Here is a 16,335-nt window from a genome sequence, read left to right as displayed (position 1 = left end):
AGCGATTTTTCACAGATGTCGAATAGCGATTGTGCAGTGGTCAGCCCACTGTGCTACGAATCCGGCGACGCGGGTTTGATTCCCACTCACAGCCAACATCGGTGACGAATATCTGTAGCAGTCCTGGGCTACCTCTAGTTCGACTAAGCCTTAAATGGGGACTCGGTGCGGTGTGAAATAAAATATCGTCACTGTGGAGATAATGATGGCTGGGCATGGTGCCGGCCACCCAATATCTCGTGTGAGCTGTGGTGGCCTTCAAAGCGTTGCTCCACTAACAGCACGTGCCCATCGGAGGCGCACTGCCACCAAACCCGACTTCGTCCAACTTTACCGCCGCTCACATTCGCATTCGTCTTCTGCTATCGTAGTGGAGATGGGAGCGTTTACCGGGGTAAATCGAGTTTTCGGTATCAGCCGCTCACATGTACAGACGCGTGGAGCGCTTGTTGTCAATCCACTGGTGGATGAGCACCACCAACCCATGACCCATCGCCCCCCCCCCCTTCGTGCCATACGGGTCGTGGGAGTTATTTCACCACATTTCACCACGTTGGTCAGCGCGAGTTGACGAAGGTGGGGAGCATACGTATGCGTGTGTGTATGTTGAACTTCTTTCGCACCGTACGTCGCCAACCGCGCTAATCGGAAGTGCGGGAAAGGACGACAAATTAAACACCAACAAGCAGATTTAAATGTGCATAACTACAGTGGCTTCCTAATATCGGAAGGAAGAGCGTTCCAGACGGCCGCAGAAGCGCATCTGAAAGCGCGTGCGATGCGGTGGCCGTCTTTGTTCGATGGCTTAGCTGGAAGCCGCCGCTGCTGTTGCCGCGAGGTGGTGGGTTGTTGCTGGTGGGCAATTTCTCTTCGTCACTGTGCGCGTCTGCCCGTGCGCGCACAACTTCTTTCGCACCGTACGTCGCCACCAGTGCTAATCGGAGGTGCGCGTGCGCGCGTGTGCGCGTTGCCCCCACCCACCCCACCCAGGATGGAGGCGTCGTGCCTGGAGTTGGCGCTGGAGGGCGAGCGCCTGTGTCGGGCGGGCGAGGCGCGTGCCGGCGCCTCCTTCTTCGAGGCTGCGGTGCGCGTGGGCACCGAGGACGCGCGCACGCTGAGCGCCATCTACAGCCAGCTGGGCAACGCCTACGTGTGTCTGGGCGAGCACGGCCGTGCGCTCGAGTACCATGGGCTGGACCTCACGCTGGCGCGGTGCGAGCACGGTTCTGCCTCTGCCGCCACCACCACCACCACACCCCCCCATCCCTTCAGCCCCTCCAGACCGATAGCAACGACGGTTGTACATAGTTTAAGGTTTTTTTGGTAAAGTCACGTAGGTAAAAATTGTTTAAATAATAAAAGTAAAATAAAAAATAAAATCACGACGTTTTGGAGGCAACACAAGCCTCCGTCTTCAGGTGGAACCGTCACAGCATGATAGACTTTACCGAAAAAAAACTAAGAATATGAATCCTTGCAGTCACGAAAGCTTCAAATCTAGACGGTTGTACAATTTGCCGAACGCCGTTCGCCAGCGAAGTCGTCATAATTCAAATGTATAATGTGGCATTCCATCCTAGAGAGCAGGAAATAAAAACAGAACCGGGGGCAACCGACCAAACTCAGGAGGGAAGGCTCGGTTTAAAGAGATGAGATTTCAAAGCAGACTTCAATATTTCTACCCACTCCGATTGCCTGATTTCAAGTGGCACGGCGTTCCATAGCTTGGGTGCCTCGCTAGCAAAAGCCGGGTCACCACAAGAGCACAACCTCGACCTGGGAGTGCAGCTGCATTCTGAACAAGCTGGAATCTTCCCGGTGCTTTGCTCGAAAGTGGCGGCGCTCGTGCCAGGCTAGGTGCAGCGTTGAAGCCGTCGCTCGCGTGGAGTGGTCGATGGCTTTGCTGCTGGCAGGAGGTCAAGGGGGTCACGGGACAGACACGGGTGCTTGTTCGGGGTTAACTGACTGAGATGATTGACAGATGCACCGCCTGTGCTCCCCCACTGTGCACGTCCACAAAAACACTGACAAAGATCCCCCGAATAGCCTTCGAGCCAAGTGCTGTCCGCGAGTAGATCAGTATGGCACACGAGAGGGGGGTCGGTGGACAAAACCACCACGCCTGGCCGCCTTTGTCTGCCAAGTGTTGGTGTTTACACACCGCACCAAGTACTCATTTAAGGCTGAGTAAACCTATGGGAGGCCTATGACCGATGCATATGTTCTCCAACGATGTGAGCCATGCACCTACTCGCAGGTACACACAAAGACAAAGGTCCCCGGGTAGTCTACAAAGGGCTCTTGTGACACGTGCACTTTTCGCGAGCATCTCGTCGTCTGAGAAGGGCATTCAAATGCAATGTCTTGGCCTCTCGCACTGAAGCTGCCTCGTGTCCTATCCCCTCAGCTACAGGGCCTCCACACGACGCTGCGATTGTTGGGCCATGCCTCATCCACGCCTCCCCTGGCCCACACCTTGCATGATAAGCCACTTTGTTGAGCTATCATTTGTGGCCAGGTGGCTTTTGAACAATAAGTTAATACCTCAGTGGGCTTTGTCTGTTAGGATGGGGATGGTTCGGTATTATTTGTATGTGTTTGTGTGATTTGCTTACCTTTCTTGTACTTTGCACTCCTGTCGTATTGTTTGTGTTGTTTGTTGTTGTAAAGTTTTTACCCGCTCCGACTGGACATCTGTAAAACAAGAGCTTTATAGCTCATCGGATTCCTCCAGTAGAAAAACAAATTCTGATTCTGATCTTGCATCTTGACTAACTTCCAAATGCTCTCTCACCACCTCAGCCAACTTCAGCATTGGCACCTCATGAGGATTTCAGAAATTGAAAAGTGGGATATTGATATTGGACGACGATGACGTTGACGATGACGATGACAACGATGACGTCGACGACAACGATGATGACGACGATGACGACGACGTCGATGACAAAGATGACGACGACGTCGATGACGATGATGATGATGACGACGATGACGTCGACGACAACGATGATGACGACGATGACGACGACGTCGATGACAATGATGACGACGAAGACGACGACGATGATGATAACGACGACGGCGATTACGTCAGTGAATCGACCGGCCACGCGTCCGCGTGCGCCAAAACGAACGTCGGCGTCTCCCCCCCCCCCCCTTCTCGCCGCTCCGGCCTCCAGGAAGATCGGCGACCGCGCCGCAGAGGCCAAGGCGAGCGGCAATCTGGGGAACCCGCTCAAATTCCTCGGGCGCTTTGAGGAGGCCATCGTGTGCTGCCAGCATCACCTGGACGTCTCGCGGGAGATCGGCGACCAGGTGGGTGGCTGCGTCTCGCCTCCCACGTGCCCTTCGCTCGGTCCAGGGGGTTCGGCAACCTGCGGGCTTCGGAGACGCAATGCGGCTGCTTGCTTTTTAAAAAATTTCTTCCAAAAGTATTTGTTTTTGTTATTGACAAGACGATTCAGCATGGGACCTCCTTTGCCAGTACTAAAATATACTAATAGGGGTTTTTCCCTTTTTTTTCTGGCAACAAAACTGACACCTTTAGCAAGGAATCATGTTTACATTAACCACAATACTTGCAGTCAAATGCAATAAAAAAACAATACTCTGATAATTTATGCATTGTCCTTGAAACTGATTGGTCCACACCAGAGACAGCTTTCTTTAGAGCCTAGTCTCATATGTAATCTGGTCGAACGCCGTATGAGACTAGGCTCTTAAGAAAGCTGTCTCTGGTGTGGACCAATCAGTTTCAAGGACAATGCATAAATTATCAGAGTATTGTTTTTTGTTTGCATTTGACTGCAAGTATTGTGGTTAATGTAAACATGATTCCTTGCAAAAGGTGTCAGTTTTGTTGCCAGAAAAAAAGGGGAAAACCCTATTAGTAAGACGATTCAGGTTACACACACACAGAGGATATCAAAGGGAAGTTGACACCAGCACAAACGCATCACGGATGACAGTGCAATGGAAACCTCTCAATAAACTGTTTCAATAAACTCTAAAACTCTGCGTGTTTTCCGAAGCTCTGACACCTCTGTAGGAGGAAACAGGAGGGGGAGATGGCTAAATGCCCTAATGAATGCTCTTAAGAATCAATGCCCACTGGAGGAGAGGCAGTGAAGGGGTTCTGCACGCGGCTCTTTGAGGACTGCTTCGTGATGTTTATTTATTTTTTAAGGACCACCGTCTCGTAGTCACGTACTCTTGAAATATCGAGTTTTCACCGAATTATTGATTGCTGACCCCCCAACCATGGGAGTTCAGTTTACCATGGGAGTCAGTTTACTATGGGAGTCCATTATACTATGGAAGTCCATTATACTATGGGAGTCCAGTTTACCATGGGAGTCCAGTTTACTATGGGAGTCCATTATACTATGGAAGTCCAGCTTACCATGGGAGTCCAGTGTCCCATGGGAGTCCAGTTTACCATGGGAGTCCACTTTACAATGGGAGTCCAGTTTACCATGGGAGTCCAGTTTACCATGGGAGTCCAGTTTATTATGGGAGTCCACTTTACCATGGGAGTCCAGTGTCCCATGGGAGTCCAGTTCACCATGGGAGTCCAGTTTACCATGGGAGTCCAGTTTACTACGGGAGTCCAGTTTACCATGGGAGTCCAGTTTACCATGGGAGTCCAGTTTACTACGGGAGTCCAGTTTACCATGGGAATCCAGTTTACTACGGGAGTCCAGTTTACCATGGGAGTCAAGTTTACCATGGGAGTCCAGTTTACCATGGGAGTCCAGTGTCCCATGGGAGTCCAGTTCACCATGGGAGTCCAGTTTACCATGGGAGTCCGGTTTACTACGGGAGTCCAGTTTACCATGGGAGTCCAGTCTACCATGGGAGTCCAGTTTACTACGGGAGTCCAGTTTACCATGGGAGTCCAGTTTACTACGGGAGTCCAGTTTACCATGGGAGTCCAGTTCACCATGGGAGTCCAGTTTACTACGGGAGTCCAGTTTACCATGGGAGTCCAGTTTACCATGGGAGTCCAGTTTACTACGGGAGTCCAGTTTACCATGGGAGTCCAGTTTACCATGGGAGTCCAGTTTACTACGGGAGTCCAGTTTACCATGGGAGTCCAGTTCACCATGGGAGTCCAGTTTACTACGGGAGTCCAGTTTACCATGGGAGTCCAGTTTACCATGGGAGTCCAGTTTACCATGGGAGTCCAGTTTACTACGGGAGTCCAGTTTACCATGGGAATCCACTTTACCATGGGAGTCCAGTTTATTGCCCAAAACGTCTCCTTTTATATAATTTCGTCTTTGGGACGGTGTTATTGACGAATGTGTTGGTCATGTTTTTGGTATTGCGCTTGTGCACCAGTGGGCGACGAGTGACCTTGTACCCACAGGGAGAGCTGTCACTGGGGGTGCCCTTTTAAACGTGTTGATTTGAGATGGGGTGTAAGGTTCTTTGTTTGTGAATTGCTTCCCTTTCATATACTTTGCACTCCTAAAGCGTTGCCGTATTGTTTGTTGTTGTAACTTTCTGAATTGCCCCAACTGGACATTTGTGAGAAAGATCTTTAGAGCTAATCGGATTGCTCCAGTGTAAATAAAGATTCTGATTCTGAAGTTGCCTCTCACGTACAAAGCTGTGTGATACGCCACCAGCATAAAGGATGGTCGTGTATCAAAACCAAATCATTATTATTCTCATCATCATCAAATAATAACACTGGTCAACAAAAAAAAAACATGTTTTTCTGGCCTGGACTTTTGCAGCTGTTTTAGACTAATTTCAGGGTGCCGATTCCAAATCTGATCTCAGATTTGCTCTATCACATCTCATTCTTATGCTATCGGCATACCCCATTTTCATTGATTTTACCCGAAATTAACTCTGTCACTTATGATTGCAAGTTGTTACGAGTCAGTGACTGCTTTAGTGTTAAAATATGGTGCTGTATTTTTAGGATAGTGCGTTTATAATATCATTTTATGTAGATATCCACATTTATTTAATATTTTTCTTCTGCAGTTTTGATTGAAAATGCAATATTTGATATCTCAAAAACCTGATGTGATAGACAACAGATTTGGAATCAGCACCCCAAAATTACCATAAAACCGTTGGAATACCTTGTGCCAGAAAAAGTGTGTTGACCAGTGTATAATTGATGTGCGTGTCACTCCGTGGGCCAGGCTGGCGAAGCGAGGGCCCTGTACCTCCTGGGCAGCGTGTACCACGCGCAGGGCAAGAGCCGGGGCTGTTCTGCGAGCCAGGACCCCGGGGAGCTGGGCCCTGAAGCCAAGTTCTGCCTGGAGCAAGCAGTCAACCACTACCAGTACGCTGATCATTTCTACTTGTATTCATTTAATTTAGATGTTTTTTTTTTAAATATCGGTTGCTGAGTAAAGGGGCGAATGGGCCAGAAATTACCAAGCGGTTAGCAGGTAAACAGCACTGCCGAAGATGTAATGCTGTAGATAAGTGTTTTGGTAGGTTTCTTGAAATTTGTAGCGGAGGTTATTATGAGAACTCTGGGGAAAGAAACGACGGGGAGGGAATTCCAAAGTGGTGCCGTGCGATGATGGAGCAGAAAGGGAAGTGGGTTTCACCTGCAAGTGTGGGGGTGGAGTGCACTAGGGGACGAGGCGAAACAGTCACTCTGGCAAACCCAGAAATGCCACCGCCCGACGCGTATTAACATCGTGACGATCGGCCTGTTTCTATCCACTGCTGGCTGAAAGTCCTTCTCACGTCGTCACCATCCCTCACGTCTCAATGTCTGCCGTGGTTGCTTCACTTTAACCTCGCTCCGGCGAGGCCTTTCGTGCCGCTTCGCCACCGCGGCCGCGTTCGCTGGGACTCGTCGTAATGCTGCTACCCTCGTCTCTTGAGTTAAACGTGGAATGACGTTCTGCCTCCCCCCCCCACCAATCGCACCATCAATTTGGAAGTGAGACCCACTGGTGCCCCGAGTGATGCCCCGTGACGACGAACGGTATTCTGCAAACACTGGAATGCCCTAATGGCGAAATCCAATGTGTTTTATTTAATTTGACCAGGTAAGGCCCACTGAGCTATACAGCTTTTTTCAGAAGCGACGTGGCCACAAATGATAACTCAACGAAGTGGCTTATCACGTGCAAATGTCTCGCAGCCATAATAGTCTAAAAGCACGTTTCTAAATTTGGAGGGAGACCCCGAAGGACCTGGAGAGAAATCCACGCGACCAAGGGGGAGAACGTGCAAACTCCAAATATACAGCAGGCGTCAGGGTCGGGATCGAACCCACGCCCTCCTGTATACCAGGCGAGGTAGTTAACATCTCTTAGCCACCGTGGCGCCCCCAATGGCAAGGTGGGGTGGGAAAGAAGGTGCCCGCCTCTCCAGGTCACAGGGTCACGTTACTCTCAAAAGTGGATATCCAAGTTAGAGAGGGGAAATCGTATCGGAGTGCAGATTTGTGGTGCATTGCTCATTCTCGTATCGCTTTTGATTCTCGAGTTATTAGCCGAATGAAAGACATACTGAACGAAACAAAGTTGTTAAGCATGTTACTGACCATGTACGTTTGCCGCATGAATTGTTGTGGTCATGCATGCACGTTACTCCAGCACTTTGGAAGTACATTATACCAGAGGTGTGGACTCGAGTCATGTGACTTGGACTCGAGTCAGACTCGAGTCATGAATTTGATGACTTGCGACTCGACTTGGACTTGCATAACAATGACTTTGTCCCACCTCTGCATTATACGCGTACTTAGTGGATAACGCAGACTTTCACCGTGAGCCCTGACACTCCTAAACCCACTGGGCTGTGAAGGGACAGCGAGTGCATTTCGTGTTTACTGTTCACAAGGCGATATTTATTCATATCGCCTTAGAACAACTCGCATGGAATGCTGCCCATCTCGTCAGATCTTGGAAGCTAAGCAGTTTTGAACCTGAGACTATTCTTGTATGGGCGACCACCGTTCACAAGACATTGCCGTAGGCTTCGGCACTATGCGGTGGGCAGCAGAGGGCAGTGGAAAAAAAACATCCGCTGTCGTGCTAAACTGTACTCCTATGCTGCCACGCCTAACCTCCGATTAGATCTGTTGGCTACGTACGGTGCGAAAGAAATTCGATGTAGAGACACGCATACGTATGTTCCCCACCTTCGTCAACTCGCGCTGACCAACGTGGTGAATGTGGTGAAATAACTCCCACGACCCGTATGGCACGGGAGGGAGGGGGGTGGGGGCGATGGGTCAGGGGTTGGTGGTGCTCATCCAGCAGTGGATTGACAACAAGCGGTAAACGCTGCCATTTCCATTACGATAGCAGAAGACGAATGCGAATGTGAGCGGCGGTAAAGTTGGATGAAGTCGGGTTTGGTGGCAGTGCGCCTCCGATGGGCACGGTTGGCTACGTACGGTGCGAAAGAAGTCCACCAACGCGCGTGCGCACACACAACGCACCCGAGCCGACCGCTCACCGTTTGTCTCCCAGAGCCAACCTGGCACTGGTGCGGGAGCTCGGAGACCGGGCGGCTCAAGGCCGAGCCTTCGGTAACCTGGGCAACACCTATTACCTCCTGGGCTGCTTCAGCCAAGCCGTGGCCTGCCACCAGGAGGTGAGAACGCAGCCCAACAGTGGCTGCTCACTGCAGCTCCGACCGATGCGAGGAATCCAAGCGGCACGGCCTTAGCCCTTCTCCAAAACCACCGGGAGGTAGATGAGGAGGAGGTTCGAGAGTATGTACTCGAAGGCGAGACGGGAGTATAGCTCTGGTAGAGCAGCTGTCGAGCGTGCAGGATGTGCACTCTCAACAGCTAGGGCGCTGGGATGAAATGAATGGCTCCGCAGGGGCGAGATGTTAACTACCTCGCCTGGTGTGCAAGAGGTCGTGGGTTCGATCCCGACCCTGACGCCTGCTGCTGTATATTTGGAGTTTGCGTCTCTCTCTCTCTCATCACAGTGGCTAGGAGATGTTAACTACCTCGCCTGGTGTGCAGGAGGTCGTGGGTTCGATCCCGACACTGACGCCGCTGCTGTATATTTGGAGTCTGCATGTCTCTCTCTCATTATCACAGTGGCTAGGAGATGTTAACTACCTCGCCTGGTATGCAGGAGGTCGTGGGTTCGATCCCGACCCTGACGCCTGCTGTATATTTTGAGTTTGCAGGTCCTACGGTTTTTACCCTCCACATTTAGAAACAACGTGCGTTTGGAGTATCTATAAATTTCCACGTGGTGAGCCACTTCGTTGACTTATCATTTGTGGCCAGGTAGCATCTGAAAAACGAGTAACAGTATCTTGCTCAGTGGGCCTAACCTGGTAAAATAAAAAATAGTTGAGTAGTGTTTTTAGTTTAGTCTTGTCTGAAGGGCTTGAGGTTGCTTTTCAAACAGCGGAGTAGCTATCGAGTGTGTAGGAGGTGCATCTGCACTTAGGTCCGCAGGGGGTATGAAGAGGGAGAGAGGATTTATAGAGGGGCCCCCATCTCATCCTGGCACCCAAGGGCCCTTGCCAACCACGCCGTGCACGGTCGAGTCGAGGTGCGGTATATTGAACAACGACTGAGTGGGTGAAAACAACGGTACGACTTTAAAAAGTCTCATTATTATTGAACTGTGTAACAAAAAAAATGTGTTCCTGGGTGGTAAGTGTTATTTCCTAATTGCTTATACCTCAAAAGTACAGAAAGTGGCTATTCCCCACAAAATAAGCTTTTTTGACTAGGACAGTGATATTTAGAAATGTACCTATTTTCAATGCTAAAACGTGTGCATTTGTGTCTTTCGTTCACATAAGATCCTTGTCACAAAGCAAAGTTTGTGGGGAATAATTGCCATTTCCTATACATTTTTAGGCATAAACAACACTTAGTACCCAGGAACAAAAATGGTGTCGTCGGCTGTTTTTATTCATTTGTGATTTACTTTTGCAGCGGCTGGCTATCGCACGGGAGTTTGGAGACAAGGGGGCGGAGAGGCGTGCGTACAGCAACCTGGGAAATGCGCACATCTTCCTCGGCCAGTTCGAGTCCGCCGCGGAGTTTTACAAGTAGGCGCGTCACGCTCTCTCAAAATACAGGCACTCCTCTGCTGACGAACGAGTTAGGTTCCAGAGGTCTGTTCGCAAGCCGACTTGTTCGTAAGTCCCAACCACGCTCCAGTCGACTGCAAACGTGGTCTACAGCGTGCACGCTAAACACGGGGGAATGGCCCTAAAAGTTGCATAATCTCCTGTAAGATGTAGATGCTACTGGTTCTTTACGTTCTGGAGATGTAGATGGCACCACCGCCGTCATGTATTGCGCGGCGGGTGAATTTACGACTCTCGGTCCGAACAGGCAACTGGAAACATGGATGGACAGGTTTGTTCGTAACTTTGAAAGTTCGTAAGTGGAATGCTCGTAAGTAGAGGAGTCCCTGTATACGGAATGCTCGCCCACCCTTTATTAGCTCTGAGTGGCTTTGGATACTCCCAGGAGATGACATAACCGGGTCTCCTGACCAGGACCAGTTGCAAAAGTGCCCCGGCAGAGAAGGTGTTAAGCCACGCTTGCTGAGTCCAAGCGCCGTTAATTGCTGTTGAATTTTGCAAAGGTATCCATCGAGTAACTTTTGTTCTCAGTGACGAGTGTCAACTTTCGGATGTCGTGGTTCTGATCCCAACACGACCCCTGATGCCTGCATATTTGGAGTTTGCGTGTTTCTCTCCCCGTGGTCGTGTGGATTTTTCTCCGGGTTCTCCGGGTTTTCAACATCATGCATTTGCATTTCCACGTGATAAGCCACTTCGTTGAGCTATCATTTGTGGCCAGGTCGCCTCTGAAAAAGAGCTCTATATAGCTCAGTGGGCCTTACCTGACACTATAAAAATTGTTTAGTTTAAAAAAAAAATTTTGTTTAGTTTTACAAATAAAAATAGTTTAGTTTAAAAAATAAAAATTGCATAGTGTTATTTTAGTTTAGTTTTCACCATGGAGTTACGCATATGATTGGTACGGAACGTTACGTGTGGAGTCGCAGTTGGTTGGCGTTGACACTCAGACTGTATTGCGCTTGTTTCTTCGATTCTTGAAAATGTCTAAAATCCCCACTTGTGTTTGCATGTTACACCTTTTATTACGTTGACGTGTATTTGCATTGTATTTATTAATTGTAGCAATGCACGTTTTGTTGTTGTTGTTGTTGTTAAGATGCTGCCGTGCGTGTTTCTGAAATTGTGGATTGATCCGAGCCGCGCCAGCACCAAAACAAACGCATTGTTAACGCAACCACTTCGAACAATCGTGCAGCGAATCCAATCCCAACAATGCTCGTATTAATCCATGAACAAATAAATATCGTAGGTAACTGCCACAATAATTATCGCGCTAATGAGGCGAGGTGTGCGTGCTACAATTATACGCCCCTCCCCCCCCCCGTCCACCGTTTGCAAGAATGGCATCGCAACGCGCTCGGGTATCGGTTTACCCGCGCCTTCCCGACGCGGAGCGTAATGTCATCATTTGAATTAATGAGACAAAAAAAACACCACCCAGCAGCAATGCTTAGGGAGGCTCCAGGCTCGATACCGCCCGCCCTGATGTCAGCTGCCACAGGTGCTGGGCCCTTCGCGTGAGCCAAACTCCGATCCCATGAACTGTTGCTCATTCGCCTGCCCCCGTGCGTGCGTGCGCGAGTGAATGCGCGTTTGAGCCAGCGTGCGCTCGTCAATGTGTGTGTGTGCGTTTGAGCGTGCGTGTGTCTGTGTGTCTTGCGTGTGCGTTTGTGCGTGCATGTGTATGTGTGTCTTGCGTGAGCGTTTGGGCGTGCATGTGTCTGTGTGTCTTGCGTGTGCGTTTGAGCGTGCATGTGTGCATGTGTCTGTGTGTCTTGCGTGTGCATTTGAACGTGCGTGTGTGCATGTGTCTGTGTGTCTTGCGTGTGCGTTTGAGCGTGCGTGTGTGCATGTGTCTGTGTGTCTTGCGTGTGCATTTGAACGTGCGTGTGTGCATGTGTCCGTGTGTCTTGCGTGTGCGTTTGAGCGTGCGTGTGTGTGTGCATGTGTCTGCGTGTGCGTTTGAGCGTGCATGTGTGTGTGTGTCTTGCGTGTGCATTTGAGCGTGCATGTGTGTGTGCATGTATCTGCGTGTCTTGTGTGTGTGTTTGAGCGTGCATGCGTGTGTGCATGTGTCTGTGCGTCCTGCGTGTGTATTTGAGCGTGCATGTGTCCGCGTGTCTTGTGTGCGCGCTTGAGCGAGCGCTCCCGTGCGTGCGTGCGTGCGCGCGTGGGTGGATGTGTGTGTGTCTGTGTTGTGTTCACGTGCCCGCGCGCGTGGGTGTGCGCGCGCGCATTTCCTCCGCGCAGGAAGACGCTGCAGCTGGCTCGGCAGCTGCGTGAGCGGGCGGTGGAGGCGCAGGCGTGCTACAGCCTGGGCAACACCTGCACCCTCATGCAGGACTACTGCCGCGCAGTCGAATTCCACCTCAAGCACCTCGCCATCGCACAGGAGCTGCAGGACAGGCAGGTGCTCCCCCCCCCCTCCGCCCGCCACCCCGACAAGCTTGCGCGCTCCTCCTGCAGGGCTCCATCTCCGGCCGGGCCGTCGTGCCAATGCGCGCACGTGTCAATCGCCCAGCCCATTCCTTCGGTTTCGCTCGCGAAAGGCTGCATGTCGTCGGCTTCGCCGTCGAAACCGCGTGCGTTTGGTCACCGGCTGCTGGTCGAATTGCGTCACTGCGATCCGCGCGGCGGTTTCGCTCCCGAGGCCGCGACCGGTGGACCTTCGCAGTCAGCCTCCGGGCTCCGTGTCGACTGATTATGATTGCGTCCGGCGCTTTGAGTGGCCGTGGATGAATTGCGTTGGCCGCGTGTGCGCGCTCGGCCGCCTCGAAAGCCCCAACGTCTGCGTCGCTTTGAACGTACGTGTGTTGAACTTCGTTCGCACCGTACGTAGTAGCCAACCGTGCTAATCGGAGGTGTATGGGGGGGGAGGACAACGAACCAAGCAGAAAAAAAAATCAGTCCTTGAGAAATTAGTTTTTCAACCTCGATTGAACAGAGCGTTCCAGACGGCCGCGGGAGCGCTCCTGAAAGCGCGCGACGCGGTGACCGCCGCCTCCGTCCAGAAGCCGCCGCTGCGAGGATGACCGGAGTTCGCGCGGCGGCGTTCCGCGCGCTTCGACGACGAGATCGGCGAGTGTATTGCGGTTCATTTGTGGCGTGCAGCACTCTCGTTCGCAATAAGCTGCGGCCACCTTGTAGGGTACTGGACGTGTCAGCTAGCGAGCGGCTCGCTTATCTCGCCAGCCGCGGCGCGCTCAAGAGGTTGGCTGCAAGCGCAAGAGACAAAAGCAGAACCCTTCCAGAATTGACATTTCTCCCTCCCCCCGCCCGCCCGCCCGCCACCAACCCTCTAATTAATGCCTCCACAATGCGAGCTGGACAGCAGCTGCCTGCTTAGCTGGCCACAGGCCTGTCATTAGTGTGGAGAGTGCCACGTGCTGGTTGGGGTGGTGGTGGTGGTGGTGGGGGTTAGTGTTGCGCAGAGGTCGCAAACGGGTTTTGATTCCTTACCCGTACCCGTACCCGGCCGCATACGGGTAGTCGGGTATCGGGTAGGGTACGGGTATCGAGTACTCGGTTGCGACCTCTGGTGTTGCGTCGCCATCTCTTCGTCGCGTCCACCTGTTGGCTCCTGCACGAGAATGCGTTGCACCTCGCAAGTCTCGGTGCGCATTAGCAGCTGCAGAGTGCTCGTGTGTAAGGGGCCATCCATTCAGTGCGTACGCATGGAGGGGGGAGGGGGGGTTAACCCAAATGCGTACGCGTGCGTATGGGCGGGGGGGTCTACTGACAATGCACGCATAGGAAACGGGGGGGGGGGGTGAAGCCTCGATAATAATTTGTCTACATTGGCCTTCGAATGAGTTAGATAGTCCGCCGGTGGACTGTCTGTTTCCTTAAACACGTTAATATTATTAATCCTTGATCGCTTCTGCGTGGATTAAATATCGTCTGTTCTGTACGATTCGGCGGGGGGGGGGGGGGTGCGTCAGGCGTACGCACGCAGGTGGGGAGGGGGGGGTGTAAAAAGTCCGCGTGTGTACAGGGAGGGGGGGAGGGGTCAAGTTTTTGACAGATTTTTGCGTACGGACTAAATGGATGGCCCCTAAGTGCACGCGCGCGCTCGGGTGTAGGGGAGCGGGTAGCGTAGCGGTGAGCGCCACGCTGCGCCAAGAACCCGGCCACCCGAGTTCGATTCCAATGCCAGTGCCGATTATCTGGACCGGTCCTGGCCTCTCCTAGATCGACTCAGCCTCAAGCATCGTCACTAGGGAGACAAAGGCGGCCGGGCGTTGTGCTGGCCACTCACCCCCCTCGCGTGTCGTGTCGTCACGGCCTCCATAGGTGCTACGCTCACAGCACTTGCCCCAATTTTCTGTTACGGGCTATGCGGGGCATCTTTGTTTTGTTTCCCATGTCCACGTCTGTGAACTTACCCTCGCTCACCCCCACCCTCCCCCCCCCAGGTATTTTGTAAAAGGCGAAGGCATTCGCACGGAGAGGATCTGTGGAGCCCAAAAGCCGCCGTGCTCGGGTTTTTTTGCGTAGGAAACGCCACGGATATTGCGCACGCAGACAGGCTACTACATAGGGCGGGCACCGGTATTTAATGCCAGTCAAATTATGTTCTATAAATAGTCAACATAAATAGAGAGCGAGCGTTGTGCATTATACCTCTTTGTATCACAGATCTGTATGGAGTACAATTTCCATTGCTTGAACAGGCATTCATGTACAGGATTGCATACACTTGAGTCATTATATAGTACCGTACGTAGATGTACTGCCGTATTGTTAATCTACTGCTGGAAGCTGGCGTTCTCATGCTGCACGGGTCAAGGAGGTTATTTGACCATACTTCAGCCTTGCAGACACTCATGGCAAGTGGGAATGCAACGTGGTCACCCATCAAAGCACTCTCAGTTCTCAAACCAGGCGAGCATCTTGTGAACTCCGTCACTTCCAGGGTGATTTGGCCATAGCTTTTGCCTAAATTGGCATCCGTATAGAGAATGGTTTGCAGTCTAGTACAGGAATCCACCGTTCAGGGTGCTTCAATTATTTTTTAACACTTCTGAAAATTTGCAACAATTCTAGATTTGAAGCTTTCGTGACTGCAAGGATTCATATTCTTAGGTTTTTTCGGTAAAGTCACGTAGGTAAAAAATTAAAATTAGAATTTGCAACAACGCCACAAGAAATGTGCCACCAGGCTCTGGAGACCACCTGGAGGAGATTCGAAGCACGTGTTGACAACGATGGCGAACAAGTTGAGACTCTTTGACTTGTTGAAGCTATTAACATACATTTGTTATCATGTTACAGTGTACTATCTGTTCTTTTCCCATTAAAAACAATAGTCCCATGTAAGTGTTAACATGTTTTTGAAGCACCCAGTATATATGTGTTTGTATGTGTACGTGTGTATATGCAACCAGTGCTTTATTTCAGCCACATCAGTCCGGAACGCTGTCAAGGAACTCCTTTGGCCATTCATAGGATTACAGAAATGCAGGGTATGAATAATATAGGGGTTTCAATAAATATACCTGCTACTCTAGTGGTAGTGCCTTACGCCGACCATCCCTCATTACGCTGCCAGCCTGAGCGGCTTCATAGAAAATACCGAGTGACAAATCAAGCCCCCGGCATGCTCGCGCGCTCGTGTGTGTGTCTGCAATCTTAAAGCACATTTCACCCCTTACTCTATGAACACTGACGCACATCGATATCCGTAGGGGGGGGGGGGGGAATTGGGTTTATTGCTGCCGACTCCGAGGCGTCGTGAATTGACGCTTTTAATCGAGCCGCTTCGAGGGTTAATTTAAAGCTGCGGCGGCAGGCTCGGACGGCTGTCTTTGGCGAGCGGAACGCGACGCCGTTGCCAGTAGCGGTGGCGATTATCCCTCCTTGCTCGCTGGCGGGAGTCGAGCGGCCGCGGAGCGAGAGGTGTTCACGACAGATTCCCCCTTCAGCTGATACACACGTGCGTTCACACACACACACACGCGCGCGTGCGTTCACACACACACACACGCGCGCGTTCACACACACACACACGCGCGCGTGCGTTCACACACACACACGCGCGTGCGTTCACACACACACGCGCGCGCGTGCGTTCACACACACACACGCGCGCGCTTCACCGTTGTGCCGCTGCTTGCCAAAAAATAGGAGTATCTTCTATTGTGCAATGTCAGAATGAGATCGCTTCACTTGGAGGAAATCCGTCGAGCCACGGGTCTCTCCTTTCACAGATGTCCAGCGTGGGTTCGGTCGGCAAGAGTCGTCGACGGATTTATAACGAATCGA

The 16,335-nt window shown here is 51.4% G+C and overlaps 1 protein-coding gene across 4 annotated transcripts in view; it reads left to right on the top strand.

Moving 5' to 3' along the window:
- LOC144937884 (G-protein-signaling modulator 2-like) overlaps window positions 1-16,335 on the top strand; it is a 59,179-nt gene that overhangs the window by 27,939 nt on the left and 14,905 nt on the right. For 3 of the 4 annotated variants that reach the window (XM_078865441.1, XM_078865440.1, XM_078865439.1), the window contains 6 exons: window positions 991-1,212; window positions 3,183-3,318; window positions 6,168-6,310; window positions 8,469-8,592; window positions 9,911-10,026; window positions 12,322-12,477. In XM_078865441.1, coding sequence (XP_078721567.1) covers window positions 991-1,212; window positions 3,183-3,318; window positions 6,168-6,310; window positions 8,469-8,592; window positions 9,911-10,026; window positions 12,322-12,477 — 897 coding nt within the window. Of the gene's footprint in view, window positions 1-990; window positions 1,213-3,182; window positions 3,319-6,167; window positions 6,311-8,468; window positions 8,593-9,910; window positions 10,031-12,321; window positions 12,478-16,335 lie in introns of those variants that run through there. The other variant, XM_078865442.1, reaches the window with a different exon arrangement.

Source organism: Lampetra fluviatilis, chromosome 20, assembly GCF_964198595.1.
Source record: "Lampetra fluviatilis chromosome 20, kcLamFluv1.1, whole genome shotgun sequence".
Classification (NCBI taxonomy): domain Eukaryota; kingdom Metazoa; phylum Chordata; class Hyperoartia; order Petromyzontiformes; family Petromyzontidae; genus Lampetra; species Lampetra fluviatilis.
This window is presented reverse-complemented; position numbering and strand designations above follow the sequence as displayed.